At 43.6% G+C, this 16,875-nt stretch overlaps 1 protein-coding gene across 1 annotated transcript in view; it reads left to right on the plus strand.

Moving 5' to 3' along the window:
• The first annotated feature begins 251 nt into the window (after positions 1–251).
• LOC142488077 (uncharacterized) overlaps positions 252–16,875 on the plus strand; it is a 246,643-nt gene continuing 230,019 nt past the window's right edge. Inside the window, exons 1-4 of the mRNA XM_075588452.1 lie at positions 252–327; positions 2,031–2,104; positions 9,490–9,799; positions 12,964–13,098. Coding sequence (XP_075444567.1) covers positions 2,032–2,104; positions 9,490–9,799; positions 12,964–13,098 — 518 coding nt within the window. The 5' untranslated portion in view covers positions 252–327; position 2,031. The remainder of the gene's footprint in view (positions 328–2,030; positions 2,105–9,489; positions 9,800–12,963; positions 13,099–16,875) is intronic.

Below are 16,875 nucleotides of genomic sequence, written 5' to 3' on the forward strand. Positions count from 1 at the left end.
CTGCTAGAGTACAGATTGGGGCACTATTGCCTGAAAACTTCAATAGGAGTTTCTCTGTGACCATGCCCAGATCGGCACTATTGTGGTTTAATGAATAATCCCCATTGTGTTCAGTAAATAACTTGAAAAAGAAAAACAGGGACAGTCAAAGATAAAGATCAGATGTCAAATAAATCCCCATTTCCTCGGAAAACAAATATTTCTGAAGAAAGTGTAGGGCTGAGAATATTACAATAAGTGGGAGGTACAAGGTGAGGATAATGGAAGTTACCTGTATATAAGACCAGCTTTCAGCCCAGTGCTGCAGAGGTGAGAGAGAGAATTAAGGTGAGTACTGCATGTCTCTTCATCTTGCTGATTGTACAATCTGCTTAGCTGTAGTGGTATTTTTGGTCTCTTCTAACATTAACCATGTGGGACAAACTATATGTACAGATGCAGCAAAGGGTTTTGCACTCGCTGGCGAGTAATGATTGGATACTCTGTGATATTCTGCGCTATCTGCGGGTGCAATAACATTTGCTACATCTGTATATTACTTTATTTACATGATAAAATCTATTTTTTTTAGTGAGGGAAATATTGATGTTAATTTTTTTTTTACAGATACTATAAGAATACTATTGATTTATTTCTTCCTAAGACATTACTAAAAGCAAACAAAAAGACTCCAAAAATGACATCAGCTGCTGTTAAAGTAGACCAGTGTTTGTATACAGTAGTAATGTTTAAAATACAGAGAGATTTAAGAGGCTTGAGTGACAGTTGTCTTAAACTTAAACCTGCCTCCTACCTTACAAACAAACATAATGTTACCATGACCTGCATGCAACAGTATCAGGAATGGGAAAAGATAAGAGGTAATGTGGCAGACTGAGGAACACAGGAGAGATCATAAAGAGACTGAAGAGACTGACGAGTTTGGGGGCAATGAGAAGAGCGGGGAGGGCACAAGAGAACCCCAAAGGTTAAGAGGAACTGATGGGCACATCGCTGACATAATGGGTAATGTGGAAAGAGAAATGGGATGTATGCACTGTATGTATATCTTTATTTATATATAACGCCATCCATGTCCACAGTGCTTTACAGCAGTAACACACAGACCATAGCAGGAATAAGTGATTCTTATATAAAAGTAGACATTAGGAAAAGGAGTCCCTGTCCCGAAGAGCTTACAATCTAAGTGATGTGTGGAGACAGGGTGAACAAGAGGAAGTACAGGATATAGATACATGAAGATCGATGGTTCATTAGGAAGGGCAGATATAAGGAAGGATTCAGGTAAGGGATGCTCCTTCAGTGATCTTTATTGTATTGTTTTTAAATCTTCTTAAAATCTGAGAAGCACTACTGTGTTTTTCAGCATTTCCTTCACAGGTAAGCAAGACAATATGAAATCACACTCCCTGTCACAGCCTTTACATCTTTCATTATTTACAAACATTACTATTGCTTTAGCTAATCTTTTTGCTCAGGTGAAGGGTTTGTATATTCATATTGCCAAAGAATATCAAACCTAATCTCCATTTTAACAATCTCACTAAAGTTGGTATGAACCATTCCTGCTGACTAATATAACCTTTATAGTGTCCTCATGACATTCTTGGGACTTCTTCAGGACCAGTACTCTGGAGGCACTTATGCCAATCACAGAACATCATTGTATTTTTGGGGGAGATCTGAAAGGAAGAGAAGGACGCCATGTTCCATTCCTGACATGGGGTGCAGGTCGCAACCATGTGATTGTTTAACAAGCAATTGCATGGTCGCAATGCCAGAAGTAATTAATACATTTTAATACCTAATGGAAAGACACTGGAAATAAAATATTTCTGATAAACATTTTGTTCAGGTTTTGTGCGTCTAAAACATAGTAATATTTAAGAAAAATAGTTAAACATAAATGTTACTTAAACTAATACAAATATGGCGTGTCTTCAGTGTGTAGTGTAAATGCCCCATGAAGGTAAAGGTAAGATATGCAATTTTAGTAACTGTCACAAATGTGACCATTTCCCTCACATTAGGATGAAGTTCTTTGTGCTTCTGTTTGCTTATGCAGTCTTGGGATGGGCTCAGTCCTGCTGTCAGCCGCCAGGAGGTAAGAACATTCAGATGGATGTTTTCATGTTTTGGCATTAAAGAGAAGATCTTATTGAGTTTGGTGCGGTGGAGAACTTATTAAAAGCATGCAAAAATATTACATTTAGTTAAATTAATTGACTTTTTTCGAATGAGCCAAATTACAAATTAGCTTTGCAGGTAAAATAAATACATTTTTATTCATGTAATCTCTACAATTCACGCTCATCAAATAATTATTGGTCTACACATTTATCCGTTTGGCGAATGCTGGCATCATCATTTCTTTACAAACAAAGATCAAAGTAACACTGAAGATGAACAGAACCCCTATATAGCACTCTATTCCTATGTGAGATGATGGAAATAATTAAAATACTTTTATTGATGAACTCGTTAAAACAATGGGGTTTAAAACATTTATTAAATAGTACCAAGTGTTTCAGTGAACTCTTGGGGTAAATGATAAGCAAAGAAAAGAAAGAAAGCTCCCTAATAGCCGCACAAGAGAACACCTATACCTATGTTAAAAATTACTATTTATTAATAAATGATTAAAATATATTTATTGCAGCAAAAAGCTAACGTGAACCAAAGTGATTAAAATAAATTAAAAAACGGAGGAGGTAACTGTATGCCTAATTCAAACTAACAGTGTAAGCTAGGAATAACTATTTTAGAATTTCCCACTGCTATATAATTATACTAACAGTGGTAGTTATACCAATACAGTTCTATATAGTTTGAGGACTACACCTAAATGGAGAGTATAGCTTAATGTAGTGTGTGTGCTCAGAATAATATATTTGTTGAGCCAGCTAATGCTAGTATACGGATATATACACACACATATGTACCAGACCAACGGGTTCAAAGGTAAATGAACCTAGAGGTCTGTTATGTTGGGGCAGGCTAAGCGTCACCACCTAGTGCGCTGGCTATATCGGAGAGGTCTGTTGCCTTCTCTCAGTTAGAGTGTTTCGGAGCCTTCTAAAGGAAGTACAACACTCTGACTACTTTCCTATTTGTCATGGTTCTGAGTACAAGACACATACTTTGTGATCTTGAAATAGCTGTTCTGCTAAACATAACAGACCTCTAGGTTCATTTACCTTTGAACCCGTTGGTCTGGTACATATGTGTGTGTATATATCCGTATACTAGCATTAGCTGGCTCAACAAATATATTATTCTGAGCACACACACTACATTAAGCTATACTCTCCATTTAGGTGTAGTCCTCAAACTATATAGAACTGTGTTGGTATAACTACCACTGTTAGTATAATTATATAGCAGTGGGAAATTCTAAAATAGTTATTCCTAGCTTACACTGTTAGTTTGAATTAGGTATACAGTTACCTCCTCCGTTTTTTAATTTATTTTAATCACTTTGGTTCACGTTAGCTTTTTGCTGCAATAAATATATTTTAATCATTTATTAATAAATAGTAATTTTTAACATAGGTATAGGTGTTCTCTTGTGCGGCTATTAGGGAGCTTTCTTTCTTTTCTTTGCTTATCATTAACCCCATCCCTGCCAGCACCACCTCCGCACTCTTATTGCAGTTTTTGTTCCGTCACCACACATTCACAATTTATTGGTTCCCCATATCTCCATTGGTGTAGTGCAAGGCGCACAATTTGACCTTTTTAGGCCATTCTATCTTCCTTTGTGGAACTCTTGGGGTAGTTTACTCCAGAGGAGTGTTGAATGGATAACTATGTCCAGTGTTAGTAAATTCACTGGCCCTAGTATTCCTCATATACAATGGTCATCTAGGGATTGGTTGGAGTGGGAATGAAAGTGATGACCAGATATGTAGTGCCACAGTGTTGCGTACTTGTTTGGTGCACCTTTATCTGAGACCTTCTACTTTGCTGCTGTAATGTGCAGCCAGTATTGTGATGAGATTGTATAATGCAATCATAGGTAGTTGTGCACCAACACGTGATCACTCGCGCTAATTAAAGACTAATTATGCTTGAGTGCTAGAGAATAAATGTAAAATCGTGAGAACTTGGGATCTGATAAATGCAGATCTCTAGTTCGCACTAGTACTCAGAGGATTAACACTGGTTTAACAGAGGCACTGCAGATGTCTGCTAAGTATAACACCTTATAGGATCTTTACAGGTTAGTAATAAAAATCCTTATCCTAAACGGTGTTATGCTACTCCATACTTGGTGTGTAGCTGGCACTTCAGAGGTTAATGTCTGTTTCGGAGACTGGTTGCTAATGAAATAAGTATAATCCTTTAATGTAATAATGTGATAGGTTATTAGCAATAGAGTAGTTCCTGGTAGTATAGTTAAAAGTATTATGCCAGATAGATGTAATCGTTCCCAAATGAATTGGCTCGCAAGATCGTCAGGTCTGTTGTGAGCCCGTAGCTGTGCAGGCAGCTGAGCCACGCTGACTCTCCTGTTTGGATAGAGTCAGTGTGAATGAACGGAGGCTCAGCGCGTGCACGTGACTGTGTGATGCCGTGTCAACGCGCGCGTTTCGCGATAAGCTTTCTCAAGGCCAGTCTGCGGGTGGTGTCCCATGTTTCAGTAGAGTATTTATAGCACTCGGCTTTAAACTAATGTAACCCCTGGAGGTTAGCGCATGCGCACTGGGGCGCTGGTCTGTAGTGGTAATCTTAGCCAGCAATGTGACCTTGTGTTCTCTCATAGTCTGTTAGATCTTGTGCCATGCTGCTGTGGTCTAGATTGCAAATTGCTATACAGTGTTTAGACTTGTCTAGTAGGTATTGTAATGGATAGTGCCTCTCACTTTATATGTCACTATCATATTGTATAATGGGATGAATAAAGTAAATAAACTGAATAAATGTCTGTGTGATTGTATCTTTCTTTGACTCAATTTGGTTATAGACAGTCATTAATGTATATATAGTTGGCAGACTGGGACAGAGAGATCCATCCCCAGAAGATGGACAGAGCGCACCTTATTTGACTGGTTTGGCATATTTGGTGTATCAATGCCTGGTTAGGACTGATAGAATTGGTTAAATGAATGGGCTATAAACAAAACCTTCATTGAGGCCTCTAGGTGTTAATGATTGTAATGTATATATCCAGCGAGCTTCCTTCTGTAGAAGCACTGTATCTATGTCACCTCTCCTTGGGCCTAAAGAAAATTGGTCAATGCCTGTAAACGAAATGGATTTTGGGTTTCCATTTTGGCAGGAATTTAGATGTCTTGCCACTGGCGTGTCCACAACGTTGCGTATGTTGCCTATGTGTTCTAGGACATGCTGTTTGAATTGTCATTTCGTTTTGCCAATCTAGATTTTACCACATTTACAGAGTCCTTGGTATATGACTCCAAAGTTTTGGCAACTGATGAATTTTCTGATTAGGTAGGTTTTTGAGTTATTCCAGTTTTGGAAGGTTTTAGTGGTAGTGATATGTTGGCACGCTTTACAGTGTTGGCATGAGTAGCTGCCTAGTGGTTTAGGTGGTAGCCATGTTCGTGTTGATGTCTCCATGTAGTGGCTGTGGACTAGGATATCTTTAAGATTTTTAGCTCTTCTACGCACCATAGATGGGTAGGTAGGAATCACTTCTCTGATATCCTCGTCCGCCCGAAGTATGTGCCAATGCTTATGGAGAACCTCCCTTGCCAAATGCCACTGTTTGTTGTACGTACCAACAAAGCGTATTACCTTTTCCTCAGTTTTTGGTGTTTCATCTGTGAGGAGGTTTGCTCGTGGAGAGTATTTTGCTCTTTTATAAGCTGTCTTGATATTTTTATTACTATACCCTCCCTCTTTGAATCGTTGGGGCATAACTATATGCAGCGATAATTGCAGTGGTAGCCTGCTGTTGGGCAGCGATAACTGCAGTGGTACCCTGCTGTTGGGCAGCAATCACTGCAGCGGCAGCCTGCTGTTGGGCAGCGGTAACTGCTGTGGTGGCCTGCTGTTGGGCAGCGATCACTGCAGTGGTAGCCTGCTGTTGGGCAGCGGTAACTGCTGTGGTAGCCTGCTGTTGGGCAGCAATCACTGCAGTGGTAGCCTGCTGTTGGGCAGCGATAACTGCAGTGGTAGCCTGCTGTTGGATAGTGTTAGTCTCTTGCAGTGCAGCGGTAGCTGCAGCGGCAACTTGCTGTTGGGCAGCGTTCGCCTGCTGCTGTGTAAAGTAAGTTTCTTGTTGTGCAGCGATAGCCTGCCGTTGTGCAGCGATAGCCTGCTGTTGTGCACCGATAGCCTGCTGTTGTGCAGCGATAGCCTGCCGTTTTGCAGCGATAGCCTGCTGTTGTGCAGCGATAGCCTGCTGTTGTGCACCGATAGCCTGCTGTTGTGCAGCGATAGCCTGCCGTTGTGCACCGATAGCCTGCCGTTTTGCAGCGATAGCCTGCTGTTGTGCAGCGATAGCCTGCTGTTGTGCAGCGATAGCCTGCTGGTGTGCAGCGATAGCCTGCTGTTGTGCAGCGATAGCCTGCTGTTGTGCAGCGATAGCCTGCTGTTGTGCAGCGATGCCTCCTGTTGTGCAGCGATAGCCTGCTGTTGTGCAGCGATAGGCTGCTGTTGTGCAGCGGTAGCCTGCTGTTGTGCAGCGATAGCCTGCTGTTGTGCAGCGGTAGCCTGCTGTTGTGCAGCGATAGCCTGCTGTTGAGCAGCGTTAGCCTGCTGTTGTGCAGCGATAGCCTGCTGGTGTGTAGCGATAGCCTGCTGTTGTGCAGCGATAGCCTGCTGTTGAGCAGCGATAGCCTGCTGGTGTGCAGCGATAGGCTGCTGTTGTGCAGCGGTAGCCTGCTGTTGTGCAGCGATAGCCTGCTGTTGTGCAGCGGTAGCCTGCTGTTGTGCAGCGATAGCCTGCTGGTGTGTAGCGATAGCCTGCTGTTGTGCAGCGATAGCCTGCTGTTGTGCAGCGATAGCCTGCTGTTGTGCAGCGATAGCCTGCTTCTGTGCAGCGATAGCCTGCTGTTGTGCAGCGATAGCCTGCTGTTGTGCAGCGATAGCCTGCTGTTGTGCAGCGATAGCCTGCTGTTGTGCAGCGATAGCCTGCTTCTGTGCAGCGATAGCCTGCCGTTGTGCAGCGATAGCCTGCTGGTGTGTAGCGATAGCCTGCTGTTGTGCAGCGATAGCCTGCTGTTGTGCAGCGATAGCCTGCTGTTGAGCAGCGATAGCCTGCTGTTGAGCAGCGATAGCCTGCTGTTGAGCAGCGATAGCCTGCTGTTGAGCAGCGATAGCCTGCTGTTGAGCAGCGTTAGTCTGCTGCTGAGCAGATGCAGACTGGAGCAATGCCTTGACAACTTCCTCCATGGTGAGTTTGAAGTAGTTTTATACCCTCAGACATATAATGTGGGTGCCCGCCTTCTCCACCAAATGTTACAAAATACCCTTTTTGGCTGTGAGAGGTGACACGGTGGCGGGGGGGGGGGAGGTGTCCAGTGCTGATTCCTCCTGGGGGAAGCTGGCAACACTGACGGCCTCTTCTGCCAGGAGTGATGTCATTTCCGTCACCATTGACTTCCGCCTCAATCAACTGTATTCACGCCGCTAAAGAAGATTCACTTCAAAAAATTCTCCTGCGTCACGTAACAGGAACATTTAAACTTTGCGGAGATACCAGCACCCGCTACAGAGGCCTGAGTGCCCAGACCTAAAATTAATGGGGGTCAGGTCTAGAGAACCCCTGCTTCAGTAATATGTTAATAAAATGTAAATAAAAACAGTATGATCGCCTGTAAGAGCTGTGCAGGGAGATGCAGCTCTCTCCATGCAGGGAGATGGCCTGTAAGAGCTGTGCAGGGAGATGCAGCTCTCTCTGTGCAGGGAGATCGCCTGTAAGAGCTGTGCAGGGAGATGCAGCTCTCTCTGTGCAGGGAGATCACCTGTAAGAGCTGTGCAGGGAGAGGCTGCTCTCTGTGCAGGGAGATCGCCTGTAAGAGCTGTGCAGGGAGATTGCATGTAAGAGCTGTGCAGGGAGATCGCCTGTAAGAGCTGTGCAGGGAGATGCAGCTCTCTCTGTGCAGGGAGATCGCCTGTAAGAGCTGTGCAGGGAGATGCAGCTCTCTCTGTGCAGGGAGATCCCCTGTAAGAGCTGTGCAGGGAGATGCAGCTCTCTCTGTGCAGGGAGATCGCACAGGCAGAACTCTGAGAAAGTCACAGCTAAAGACACTGCTATCCCGATCGGTAAAGCATTTTCCTACCGAACGGTATCTGACTTGCGATAACTCTTTCTGTATGCCGTGTTAACACAAATGTCAGACCGGCTGGTAGGAACACGCCGAGCCGATCGATACGGCAGTGATCTTATCGAACCTACCTGAATAGGCCGCTATGTTTGACCCGCTGATGAAAAATCATGGATCCTTTAAAATAAAATGTTTACAAAGGTTAAGCCTGGTTCCTGATGAGAAGGCTACTCTGGCTAATCACGAGATGTACGATTTCTTCCAGAGGGTAGATGGTTATGTATACCATACAGTACTGACATGTGGAAATCCCAGCAGCACAATTATAATAACCATTACTAAAACAATTTGATACATATTGTATTAATACACATTGTATTACATTTATTTTAGTAATGTTTACCACATCTGCTCATGTCAGAGAGAGATTGGATCTCTGACATGCCCAACTACTGTACTATAGGGAATTTGTGAGTGTAATACTTACCTCTTGATTTATCCCTCACCCACTACCTTAAGGCTCCAATATTGTACATATATATTTTTGTGTTTCCACATATCCACGTTGTGAACATCGGCGCTCCCCTTATCTGGAAGAAATCGTACATCAATGTAGAAACGGTCAAAAAATGGTTGATTAAGCTGCTTAACAAATACTATTACACGTTTTTTTTCACATTTGTGGTGATTTATTATTTGTGTATTTTTCACTTTATTCAATTTCAGTACACTTTATTTATGTAGGAAGTATTGGTTTAATTTGCTTCATTGTCACGAATTCAAGACACATTCGTTAATTTAAAGATTTGTGCACTAATCACATGTTATTCACATTTGTGGTGATTTATTATTTGTGTATTTTTCACTTTATTCAATTTCAGTACACTTTATTTATGTATGAAGTATTGGTTTAATTTGCTTCATTGTCACGAATTGATGACACATTCGTTAATTTAAAGATTTGTGCACTAATCACGTGTTATTCACATTTGGTAAAACTCCTATTCTAAACATGAGCGCCCATTTACAATCCTTCCACTCCTAATCTCGACACGGCCTCTTTCTGTATATAAAAAGGATCCCGCAGAGATGGAATTCCATCAGTAAAAGGGTTTCCCGGGCTGCGGACAAAAGAATTGAAGTCCTTTACCAATGAAGCTACTACATCAGTCCCAGCTCTGTGTGTATTTGTGTGTGTGCCTGTCTTCTGTTGGAATAGTTACCAGTCTAAAATAACCGGTTTTCTTTTTAGGGCCAAATTTAGCAAGACCGGTAGAAGCCAATCAAAGCTCCACTTACATCTATGCTCTATCACCTGAGGTTGGTGGAGCTACTGTAGCAGGTACTGCTGATCGAGCTATTGATGGCAACAAAGAGAGTAATGCATATCTACACCCCTGCTCCCACACCAAGTATGAGCAAGATCCCTGGTGGAGGCTGGACATGAAGCAAACCATTAAGATAGATACAATTGTTATAGTGAACAGGCAGGACTGCTGCAGTGAGCGTCTGTTAGATGCCGAGGTCCGTGTCGGAAACTCTGCAGACAACAACAACCCTATGTGAGTACCAGCATGTTCCTTCCTTTGTCCTACTTTCTATTCATCCCAAGGAAAGAAGGAAAGGTATACAGGGATATACCAAATAAGTATACTTGGGAAGGATTTTGATACAGGGAGTAATCTAATTGCCAAAATTTGGAGTCAGGAAGGGATTTTTTTTTTCCCCTTATGAGATATCATTAGATGATGTCACTGGGGTTTTTTGTTTGCCTCCCTCTGGATCAATATACTGTAAATACAGATATTGGATAAAGTATCTGTCGTGTAAATCTAGCATAGGTTGAACTTGATGGACAAAAAGTATGTCTTTTTTCAAACTCATCTACTATGTAATTATATATTGGCTCCATGAAGATAAAGGTATATTGGTAATAGAAATATTAATACAGGTTATCTCCTTTGCCACCAGCAACGCACAGTGGTCACAGCGCCATTACACAGACAGAGATAACACTTCCATGTACAGAAATCGGCTAATTACTGTTTTAGCTAAAAAAATCAATCTGTGCAGAGTTTGTTATACAAGATGCCACATACCCCATACACTGCAGTAATAATATGCATACAGACAGGCAGTAATAATATGCATACAGACAGGCGGTAATAATATGCATACAGACAGGCTGCAGTAATAATATGCATACAGACAGGTGGAAATAATATGCATACAGACAGGCTGCAGTAATAATATGCATACAGACAGGCAGTAATAATATGCATACACTGGCGACACACTTTATTCGAGCTTGGCTAGTCCCACGAATTCGGGTATACCCGGGTGTATTGAGGTTTGTGACTGTTTTCTGCCCGAGTGCATTGAGTTATTTTCCAGGCAGGGATTGAAGCATTTTATTCCCGCTGGCTGCAATACTGCACAGTATATATATATATATATATATATACTGCATTACAATTCATGAATTTATGCCATCTGGTAGACACGCGAAGCATTGCAGCCTATTAAATCCTAATCATTATCATTTAACAGATCAGCCGCCCATCAGCCAGGCATGAACCCAGGCTGGGAAGGCAAATGCAACGGGGCTTGTCAGAGGTGAGGAGTGGCGCATTCCAGGTATCTGCCAGGTACATACCGGGTATTTGCTCGAATAAAGTGTGTCGGTGCAGTACAGACAGGCAGTGATAATATGCATACAGACAGGCAGTAATAATATGCATACAGACAGGCGGTAATAATATGCATACAGACAGGCTGCAGTAATAATATGCATTCAGACAGGTGGTAATAATATGCATACAGACAGGCTGCAGTAATAATATGCATACAGACAGGCAGTAATAATATGCATACAGACAGGCAGTAATAATATGCATACAGACAGGCAGTAATAATATGCATACAGACAGGCTGCAGTAATAATATGCATACAGACAGTCAGTAATAATATGCATACAGACAGGCTGCAGTAATAATATGCATACAGACAGGCTGCAGTAATAATATGCATACAGACAGGCGGTAATAATATGCATACAGACAGGCAGTAATAATATGCATACAGACAGGCTGCAGTAATAATATGCATACAGACAGGCGGTAATAATATGCATACAGACAGGCTGCAGTAATAATATGCATACAGACAGGCTGCAGTAATAATATGCATACAGACAGGCTGCAGTAATAATATGCATACAGACAGGCTGCAGTAATAATATGCATACAGACAGGCTGCAGTAATAATATGCATACAGACAGGCTGCAGTAATAATATGCATACAGACAGGCTGCAGTAATAATATGCATACAGACAGGCTGCAGTAATAATATGCATACAACAGGCTGCAGTAATAATATGCATACAGACAGGCTGCAGTAATAATATGCATACAGACAGGTGGTAATAATATGCATACAGACAGGCTGCGGCAATAATATGCATGCAGACAGGCGGTAATAATATCGATACAGACAGGCGGTGATAATATGCATACAGACAGGCAGTAATAATATGCAAACAGACAGGCGGTAATAATATGCATACAGACAGGCGGTGATAATATGCATACAGACAGGCGGTAATAATATGTATGCAGACAGGCAGTAATAATATGCATGCAGACAGGCAGTAATAATATGCATACAGACAGGCGGTAATAATACGCATATAGACAGGCTGCGGTAATAATATGCTTGCAGACAGGCGGTAATAATATCCATACAGACAGGCGGTGGTAATATGCATACAGACAGGCAGTAATAATATGCATACAGACAGGCGGTAATTATATGCATACAGACAGGCGGTGATAATATGCATACAGACAGGCGGTGATAACATGCATACAGACAGGCGGTAATAATATGCTTACAGACAGGCAGTAATAATATGCAGGCAGACAGGTGGTAAATCTCGGTAGAAAATGGCCAACATCTGGAAACATGGAGTATGTTATCGGGTGCGCTAGAGCAGCGGTGCGCAATCTGTGGGGCGCGACCCCCAGGGGGGGCGCGAGACTGCCGACGGGGGGCGCGGGGTTTACAGAGGCCCCGCGCGCTTCCCGAAGGCACTTAAATTAAGTGCCGGGGGAGCTGCAGGGCCTCTGTAAACCATACTTACCCGTGGCTCCGGCGGCTTCCTCCCGGCGTCGCCATGGCAACGCGGCGTCAAAATGACGCTGCGAGGTCATGTGACGTCACGTTGCTATGGCAACGTGACGTCATTACGCCGGTGCGAGGGTAAATTGGGGTTGGGGGGGGCACGGGAGTGAGGGGACAGCCGGCAGGGGGGCGCAGGGAAAAAAGTTTTCGCCCCCCTGCGCTAGAGGACAGCTGGAAAGGAATAACAAAAGAATGGTCACTCTTAATATAATTACAATTTTGCAGATCATCATTTAGCACCTCATTGCAGCCTTTCCCAAGGATTTATCTGCAGCACCTACAGAATTCTTTTGAGACTTACTGTATAGAGAAGATCTTAAAGGCGAAAAGGAAATAGAGAAGGAGAAATGACTAATATAAGACATATACACATAGCAAAGAAAAAACCTGAATGCACATATACATACATACATACATATATATAGTTCTGTACATACATTTATTTCTAGAATTAGTTCAGTTATCTTTCCTTAATATGTCTTTGTAACATCAAATATTTGTTTCTGTTCGTTACATATCCTGTTCTTTCCTTCTTCCCCAGATGTGGAACCATCAACGACATTTCCAAACCCATAATTACTCTTTGCTGCAACGGCATGGTGGGTCGTTATGTCAGTGTGGTTATTCCTGGACGCGAAGAGTATCTCACCCTGTGTGAAGTGGAAGTCTATGCGGGGTGACACCAAGTGCGGAACCTCATGTCTGCTGGTAGCCACTCGGCACATTAATCAGTGCCCTCTGACCCTGCGAAATCATCAAAGGAAAGCAGCAGCAAGAAGCCATAGAGTTTAATAAACATAACCGAGAAACTAGATACATTCTCTAAATACACTAACAATGTGACTGAATCTTCTCAGCATGAGGGAGACATTGTCACATTTTGTATGGTCTATAACAGGGGTTCTTACACTCCACTCCTCCAACAGGTCAGGTTTTATGCATTTCCCTGCTTAAGAACATGTGGCTCAATCAGTGGCTCAGTCATTTTGAGTGGGCCACATGTTCTAAAGCAGGAATATCCTTAAACCTGACCTGTTGGTGGCTCTTAATGACTGGAGTTGAGAACCACTGGTCTATAAGACTAAGGCCCTTATTCTGTAAGCTGCTACAGCGCTGATCCAGTGCTTCAGCACGGAAACCCCATAGAATTCAATTGTGCTATCGATGTGATAGGCTCACAGAATAAGGCCCTATGCATCTGCTATGTGTATATTAATGTGTATGCATCTGATATGTGTATATTAATGTCTATGCATCTGATATGTGTATATTAATGTGTATGCATATGATATGTGTATATTAATGAGTATGCATCTGATATCTGTATATGTATCTCTATGCATATGATATGCGTGTATAATTTCTATGCATATGATATGTGTATCTGAATGAAAAAGCATCTGAGCTGCTGTTTTCCTTGAATAATATTACAATAAAATTAAATGCATGAGTGGGGCTCACGGTGTGTTATTTACACAAATTGGAGTCTTGCTTGAGTGCAGTTGAACACGATGGGAGCCCTTCACCAACACCTCCCTAATGAAAGGCCACGCCGGCCTGAAACATCGCGCTTTTGGGGTGTTTACAACAAAAAACAAACAAAGATGCCCAAAGCTACTTCCAATGTGACAAAAATACAGGGTCATTTAGTTTAACCCTTTGGCCAAAGCGTCTTATGTAGTAATGGTTGGGGTTTATCAGAGCTTGTTGGGTATCTGTGTGTTTACTAACTATGTGTAGCTGGTCTCAGCTGCTTTTGGGTGTGTAGTGGCCCCTCCCCCCCAAGGTTTAAGCTTGCCCCCCCACTTTCCAAGTTGGCAGGTTAGTTCATTTTGCCAGGTTACGACAGATCCAATGCAGATCACTCTTCCTGTAATTATTCAGGTTAATAAGAATTTTACTTAGGGAGTGTTAGCAGGTCCTAACGGTCATGCCTCATAAAAATAACATCAAGTATATAAGGATCCCCTTGGCTTCGTAGTCTCTTTCTATGGCTCAGACCCCGATAGGATGTATCCAGGATCTTTAGTGGTACAGAAATACATAAAAAAAAGGGGGAGCACAGGTTGAGGGGTATTGGGGGTAATCAAAATGAAGTAATTGAGTTTGAGTGTGTGAATCCTCGAACTACTGATGGTGGGGGTAATAAAGTATAAAATAACAGAAACACTTGCACGGCCTTGTGCAAATGCTGACGCATCAAGGTTTCTTTTGTTCTTTACTTCTTTCTTCTGCTGGTGTGGCGTTCCTTCTCCCCTGGTCCAAGCAGTAACTTCTTTAATTCGCCTGCAGCTCTTTATTATAGTATCCCCCTCAGAATAAATGAACAAATGAACAAATGATGAACAGATGTTAAGGGACTGAGCAAATGTTAATAATAACGCCTGACTTCGGTGATTAAAAGAATATACATAAAAAGCAGAATGAACTGCAATCACTCACCCGGGCAAGTGTGAGTGCAATCCATAGGGAGGTATCTGTCCTCTTCCTCACATGGAGAGTCTCTAGACTCTGGGTTCTTGAGACACTAAAAGATGGTGGAAATGGGTGATTAAATATATATATATAGATGTAGCCAGGTCCCCCCTGCCTTTCAGCACCCCCCTCACCTTGTTGGCGATCGCGGGTGCCGCAGAGTCCAAATGGCGGCCACACCAGCCGATCGCAAGAGTGAGGGCGGTCAGGATCCTGCTCGGGGGTTGCAGGGGACACGTGCGGCCGGTTGCCAAAGCCGCAATCACGTTGCAGGGCTCCCGGCACGCCCGAAGCAGGGCGGCGAGGGCGCCGCCATCTTCTTGCACTTCGCGCATGCGCAGTGAGTCCTCGCATGCGGTGGCCAGCAGGGAAGTTCGCGCATGCACAGGAGACGCGCGCGAGAGACTGCCAAACGGTAGAGGGCTCACAGAAGGGACTACATCTCCCATGAGCCTCAGGTGCGATCGCCCCGGACGGTAGCTCATGCATTCAGCCGACATCAGCCTTCGGATCCTTTGTGAAGTTCCTTGGCAGGCCCGGGCACCGGGGTGTCCGGCAGGTAATCCACAAGTGCACCAACGAGTCCTCTCATATTCACACGGGACATAGTGGCTGCGCAGTCACACATACATATCTCACTTGAAGGGTGGGGTAATACTGTGTGGGGTTACTGGACACTGGGTGGGATCATCCGGTGGGTGTGCAGGGGAAGGTAGCGTCCTGCGAGACGTGTCAGTTAGTGTCTCCTCTAGGGAGGGACACCTGTTGATTCATGATTGTTATGCTTAAGTACGGTCACGCTAGTAAAAGCAGTATTGATTACACATACGGTGTGCTGAGTATTTGTATGTGTCCTTCGAGGAACAATTCCCCCTCTGCTGTGAACCATCGCAGGGGAGGTGCTGCACCGAGTACAGGGTTACTCCTAATATAATTGCCCCAGGTTCCCCGTGGCGGAAGCTCAGCCCTCCTGTGAGCCAGGTAAAGCACCACACCTGGTAACATACAGTATTGATTCCCCCTCACATTCACTCTATCTGCAATTGGGGGCGGGGGAATACCCGTTACATTTGGAGGCGCTGCTGAGATTAGACCTGGGGTGCCCTATTCTATTTATTTTTTTGTCAAATTGTGCCAGTTAAGTCCCAACCACGTTTATGCTCTCAAGCCATGAGATCCATGAATGGGCTTGGTGGACAAATGTATCCCCGCGACATGTGGTAGTAGTAGGGAATGTTCCCACTAGTGCGGTAAAGTTGAAGGAAATTTGTGAGGCCCTAAAGGGACTCCTGGGCCTAGACCAAAGGTGGAGGAGGATAGAGCACCGGTACGACACCACTGAACAGTGGAGTAGACTATGGTTAGTGGCGTATCAGGAAATATGCCGGGAAAATGCCCCTCTGACTTTACATTTCCCAGAGGCCCCACCAGAAGGCTACCCTCTTATATACGCAGAGAGCCCTAGTGAAATTAACAGAATTGTGATCAAAATGGAGGCTCCGTCATCCAGTGAGTCACACCTAAAATGGCATTTCTCGCCAAATCAGGAGAGCACACGTGCTGCTGACTGCAAGCCTGCACTAAATTGTGTTGCAAAAATCTGCACAGTACTGGCGGGAAAACCAGAGCTCCACCTCCGCAATGTGAGTGACTCAGTGCAGAGCCCGAACCACTCAGTGATAGAGCGTGCCCCTCCTTTACATTCCACCAGGGGGAGCAAGCACAGTGAACAGCAATCAGCAACTGCTGTTCCCACTAAAGAAAGTACAGAATGCAGAGAAACACACCCTCAGTTGTATGGAGTATGGCGATCAAGAGGAGGGAAAGTATCCTTTCTTGTGTGCCCGTGCCTACAAAAGGACTTGAATCTGTCTGGTGGTATGGACTTTAACCACTTTAGGCTACCAATAGAATACCGGGTGACCGTGGTGGAGGAAGAGGGGTGCATAAGATGTGTTTGTAACCAGTGTGACTTCCC

The sequence above is a fragment of the Ascaphus truei genome, chromosome 2 (genome assembly GCF_040206685.1).
Source record: "Ascaphus truei isolate aAscTru1 chromosome 2, aAscTru1.hap1, whole genome shotgun sequence".
NCBI classification, from domain to species: Eukaryota; Metazoa; Chordata; class Amphibia; order Anura; family Ascaphidae; genus Ascaphus; species Ascaphus truei.